General features: G+C 62.0%; 1 protein-coding gene across 1 annotated transcript; it reads left to right on the forward strand.

The window, feature by feature from the left end:
- The first annotated feature begins 2,177 nt into the window (after positions 1 to 2,177).
- On the forward strand, positions 2,178 to 5,165 carry OLFML3 (olfactomedin like 3). Its single transcript, XM_005447113.4, has 3 exons — positions 2,178 to 2,994; positions 3,381 to 3,666; positions 4,098 to 5,165. The coding sequence occupies exons 1-3, from the start codon at positions 2,887 to 2,889 to the stop codon at positions 4,880 to 4,882; spliced, it is 1,179 nt and encodes a 392-aa protein (XP_005447170.1). The 5' UTR covers positions 2,178 to 2,886; the 3' UTR covers positions 4,883 to 5,165.
- The last annotated feature ends 330 nt before the right edge of the window (positions 5,166 to 5,495 follow it).

Raw genomic sequence — 5,495 nt, forward strand, 5'->3', positions numbered from 1 at the left:
TTCATGTGGCCACTTGATTTATTAAAGGGGGTGGAAAAGGGGGTTTGGGATATCCAGGGTGAAGTATCAGCACTGATTTAATTGTTCGCTGCTGAGATCATGGTGCCACTGCACATTTGGGGCAGCGCGCGATGCAAGATGCTCAGCAAGCTGGTCTCAGAGCGGCAGCAGCATGGGTGGCACCGTGTGGCACCGTGCCGCGGTGCCGGTCGCAGAGCCCGGCCCGGGCTGGAGCAGCCCCTGGCTCTGCGAAGGGTCCCTTGGGCTCTGCAGCTGTCAGCGGTGCTCGTGGTGGGGGAACCACGATCAGGACTCTCTCAAATGGAAAAAGAGCTTTCCCGTCACCTTGGTTCACGTTCATAAACACATTTGCTTTTGCACACCTGGCTGAGGTACCTGGGCACTGCTGAAGGTGGCTGTGCTGCCGTGTTGCCTCCCGCTCTGGTCTGGGTCCCACCTGGGTTAGATGCTGCTTTGGGAGGTGCCGAAACACTAGGGTCCCCGGGTGGGCTTCGGCAGGAGGCGAGGGCAGAGCCAGTCACCTTCCCGAGCGCGGTGACGTGGTGTCCTGTCCTCGCCGGGGAAGTTGCACAAGGAAAGGGCTGCCGCAGCCCCCTGCCTGGTGCTGGTCCCGGGGCAGACCCCGACCCTCCTGGGCCCAGCAGCCTGGCCATGCCAGACGAAGGATCCCTGCGCTGGCCAAGGCCAATGCGCTCTGCAGAGCAAGGGACCGGTGCCAGCCTGAAACTGGTCCAGCAGCAGCATGGCAGCACCGTGGGACAGATGGATAGCAGGAGTGGGGGCATCACAGATGGGAGCAGGGGCATCACAGGTCTAGGAGCGTCACGGTGCCACGGGTGGGTTCCTTCTGTTACCGAAATCTCGGAATGAAGAACTTATCGACACCAATGTGATGTAGATAAGCAGACACTTCTTTATTGACGGCCGGGTGCGTGAGCGAGTCCTCTCACGATCAACGCACGCCAGGTCCCCAAATCAGATTCCATATATAGAACTTATTCATACATATTCATTAAGTATTCATAAATAACCATGATATTTCCCATAAATCATTAACATATTCTCCTCCTATATCCGATTCTGCACAGTAGAGCTTAGAAAGGTCTAGAAGTGGGTCTGGGGTACGATTTGGGTAGGTGGTATGTGAGTCGGTGGTCGCGCTCTCCCCCTGCCGGAATTACCTTTTACTAAAGTTCACGGTTTCTTGGCAGGTAACCACAAGCTGTTCCAGTCGACTCCCCCCAGTTCCCATTAATCCTACGTTCTGACATCTCAATATACTTTCTATATACAGAAGACTAGTTAGACACAAAGAAACCTTTCAAACCCTAAATTATTACTTACGTTTCAACAATGATTCCAGCCCATTCTTCTGGCCTTAGTACAAAATGTACAAAGGGTCTCACAACTGCTTTTACTAAATAATCATAACTTTCTTCAAAATATATTTTTATCCTCCTATATTTCTATTCTAGAAAATAACTCTATAAAAACAGATAATCAAACAAATAAAATCAATTGATCTTAACTTTTTAACAATCCGACAACACTTCAGCCACCCCCCGAGCACAGGAGGGGTGAGCGCTGCTGTGCTCAGCGCCACTGACCCAGCTGGCAGAGATGCACCCCAGCCGCCCGTGGGCTGCACTTTACTGGCAGCCGTGTGTCCTGCTGGGAACGGCGGCGGGTGTGAAAGGCAGCAGAGAGGTGCTGGGGCCCAGCCTGGCCTCAGCCGAGCCTGGGGCCGTGGGTGGACGGTGCTGTGTTGGGGTGCAGCGTGCAGGTTGTGGGGTGTAGGGTGTGGGTTTCAGGTTGTGGAGTGCATGTTGTGGGTTTTGGGGTGCAGGATGGGCACTGTGGGTGCACACGGTGGGTTGTAAGGTGTGAGGTGCAGGCTGCAGGCTGCAGGTTGCAAGGTGTGGGATGCAGGGTGGGGGTTGTGGGGTGCAGGGTGCGAGCTGAAGGGTTTAGGGTGCGGGATGCAGGATGTGGGGTGCAAGATGCAGGGTGCAGGGTGGGGGTGCACATGGGGGCTGTGGCGTGCCGCATGCAGGAGCACTAGATGGCACACTCGCCCCACGCACAGCACCGCAGCGCTGCGCATGGATGCGGCCGGTGCTGAGCCCTGCGCAGACCCCAGGGCCCACGGGCCAGTACCCGCAGCACGGCCAGGCCCAGGAGGGCTGCGGGTGTGACCGCGGGCCTGGCTGCGTCCGGGGCACCGAGCCGCAGTCTCCGTCCCTCGCCCTGCGCCTGGGCCTGCCCCGTGGCACGGGGGCGCAGAGGCTTCCCCCCCGGGGCAGCCCGGGGAGCAGGTGCTGAGCAAACGGCCCCAAATGGCGGCATCGGCGGGGCAGCCCCCGGGTGGCCGCTGCCCGTGACCGAGCTGCCAGGCCTGGCCGGCTCTGCGCGGTGTGACCCCCGTGAGGCGGGCACAGGCCAGGGGGTGCCGCGGGCTCGGGGGGCTGCAGGCTGTGCCGCCGGCCCAGCTTTGTCCCCACCAGGCCGGGTGCTCGGCCGAGGCAGGCTCGAGGGGGCCACCTGCCTCAGGCGTCTGCAGCTCGGGCCACCGGGAGCCTGTGGCTTCGCAGCAGGCCCAGCTCGGCCCGCGCTGGCCCAGGCCGTGCCCCCGGCGCCGGGCACAGGCCTCCCCTGGCTGCGCAGGGCACCGACCCCGCGCCCCCCGCGCCCCCCGCGCCCCCCGCGGCCGCCGGCGCTGCGCAGGCACCCGCCAGGGCGCGAAGGGGTTAAGGCGCCTGAATCCGGCCTGCGGGGAAGGCGCAGCCCCCCGCTCACATCTGGACTCAATAAGGGCTGAGGCCGGAGCATTCCTGAGCGCTGAGGTGGCGGCAGCACTCCGAGGCCATGGGGCCCTGGCGCTGCCTGCTCCTCCTGCCGCTCCTGGCCGGGGCCCTGCGCGCCCAGCAGCAGCAGTTCATGGAGTACGTGGAGCGGCGCCTCAGCCTCCTGGAGGTAGGGCCGGCCGCGCTGACCCGCTTGGCCGCGAGCAGAGCGGAGCTGCCGTGGGGACCCCGGCCCAGCGTGAGCGTGGCGGCAGCCCCGTGGGGCTGGTGGATCGCGGCAGCGGGGCCACCGTGGGTCTGGGAACACCGCCGGTCCGGTGGTGTCTGCTCCCAGGGCTTGCGGGTCCCGCTGAAGCAAGGTGACCATCGCGGGTCAGGGAGCATCAGGGGTGTCAGGGTGTGGGGTGTGGCAGGATGGGACCGGAGCGAGAAGCAGCAGGATTGCAGCGCCTGCGGCTCCGGGTCCCACAGCCACACGTGGGCGGTGGGATGGCTGCTGTGGATGGGCCGTGAAGTGTGGAGAGGTCTCCCTCAGTGTCCCCTTGGCCACCCCAGGAGAGGATCTCACAGTGGCATGACCAGAGCAGCCGCTACTCCGCAGAGCTGCGGGACTTCAAGAACCAGGTACTGGGAATGCTTGAGACAGCGGAGAAGGAGCGGGAGACAATGCGGTCGGAGGCAGAGAGCGCAGCCGTGCGTGTGGACCGACTGGAGCGTGAAGTGGACTACCTGGAAACGCAGAACCCCGCACCGCCCTGCGTGGAGGTAGATGAGACACTGATGGAGAAGCAAGTGGCCACGGCCAAGCAGAGGAAGAACGAGAAATACACCAAGCTGACAGGTGAGGGGCTGCCGTGGCTCCCTGGGGAGGTGGTCCTGGGTGCGGGTTAGCCTGGGAATTCCCACCCCACCCAGGTCTAAGTCTGCCCCGGCCACGCACCGTGGCATTACGTCCCAGCAGGGCTTCTCTCAGGTGTCTCTGGCACAAAATCCTGCATCCCCACAGCTGCCAGAGCTTTGGGCTTCACCAAAGCCCTTGGGGCAGGGACTGGGTGACGGTAGCCTTCCCTGCCCGTGACACCGTGTGTCACACAAGGGGACTTCTTGATGCCACCAGGGTCTGCACTGCAGACTCCGCAAGTTTTCAAGGCAGTTGCCAGGGGGCTGGGGTGGGACACAGTGGGACCTGTGGGACCCTGGCGTGCGGTGAGAGCGGTGCCCACTGCAGGGCTGGGTGGTTCCCAGGCTTTCACACCTGCCCCACTCTTGCAGACTGCAGCGACACCATTGCCAGTGTCAGAGCCATGAAGATCCTGAAGCGTTTCGGCAGCACCTCAGGGCTCTGGACCAAAGATGCTGCGGGGAACTCTGAGAAGATCTATGTCTTTGACGGCACTGCCAATGACACTGTGTACGTCTTCCCCCGCATGCGGGAGTTCACCCTCTTCTCCGCCACCCGCAAGGCTGCCCGCATCAAGCTTCCCTACCCCTGGGTGGGCACCGGGCACCTTGTCTATGATGGGCACCTCTACTACATCCGCCAGCAGGGCCCCTTCCAGGTGATCAAGTTCAACCTGGCCAACAAGACAGTCGTGGACAGCTCGGTGTTCCCAGCCGAGGAGCAGATCCCTGTCTTTGGGCTCTCCCCCTTCACCTACATCGAGGTGGCGGCGGATGAGGAGGGGCTCTGGGCCATCTACGCCACCAAGGAGGACGAGAAGAACATATGCCTGGCCAAGCTGGACCCCACCTCGCTGGACATCGAACAGATGTGGGACACACCGTGCCCACGGGAGAACGCTGAGGGTGCCTTTGTGGTGTGTGGGGCACTGCATGTGGTCTACAACACTCGCCTGCCCAGCCGCTCCCGTGTGCAGTGTGTCTTTGATGTCAGTGGCACGCTGTCCCCCGAGGACGCCTCCCTCGTCTACTTCCCCAAGCGCTATGGCTCCCACTCCAGCATGAAGTACAGTCCCCGGGAGAGGCAGATCTATGCCTGGGATGACGGCTACCAGATCATCTACCGCATGGAGATGAAGAAGAAGCTGGAGGTCTGAGGGGCCACGGCAGGGCACCCCCGCATGTCTGGTCACCCTGCCCAGGCAAGTGCAGCCCTGGCCATCTCACCCCACGGGGCACAGCTGGCCCTGGCATGGGATGGCATCTCTCCCCTTCTCCCACCACTGCGAAATGGTGAAATGCTGGACCCCCATGCCTGGCAACCCTCCACCCACCAGCACCAAGCATCCCTGGCCAGGACCACCCTGCAGAAACCAGGACTAATTTAATGAAATATTCTTCTTTGTGATATAATGAATAAATACTATGCAGCGAGCTGCAGACACCTGCTTGGGGGAGCATGGGGCACTGGGGCCAGGCTGCCAGAGCTGTGGGCTCCACGTTGCCCCAGAGTCACCCCAAAAGACACTTCCCAAGGGTGGGGTGTCCGTGCAGGGCTGGCCAGAGCAGCGAGCACAGGCAGCTGCTTGGGCTGGGGGGCTGGGTTGGGGGATTGGGCAGGGGCCTTGGGCAGGGATTTATTTTGGAGCATTGGGGAAGGGTTTTGGCCAGAGCTTTGGGCAGGGATTTAAGCTGGGACTTTGAGCAGGCTCCTGCTGCAGCAAGGGGACCCTCTGTGCCTCGCCGGGGCTGGCCTGTTTTGCATGTACA

This window comes from Falco cherrug, chromosome 16, assembly GCF_023634085.1.
Source record: "Falco cherrug isolate bFalChe1 chromosome 16, bFalChe1.pri, whole genome shotgun sequence".
NCBI classification, from domain to species: domain Eukaryota; kingdom Metazoa; phylum Chordata; class Aves; order Falconiformes; family Falconidae; genus Falco; species Falco cherrug.

What these genes read in the sequence shown, in the direction of transcription:
- OLFML3 (XM_005447113.4), top strand. Translation starts at nt 2,887, where the DNA reads ATGGGGCCCTGGCGCTGCCTGCTCCTCCTGCCGCTCCTGGCCGGGGCC. An exon ending in GGCGCCTCAGCCTCCTGGAG is followed by an intron (nt 2,995 to 3,380) that starts GTAGGGCCGGCC and finishes TGGCCACCCCAG; the next exon opens with GAGAGGATCTCACAGTGGCA. An exon ending in GAAATACACCAAGCTGACAG is followed by an intron (nt 3,667 to 4,097) that starts GTGAGGGGCTGC and finishes CCACTCTTGCAG; the next exon opens with ACTGCAGCGACACCATTGCC.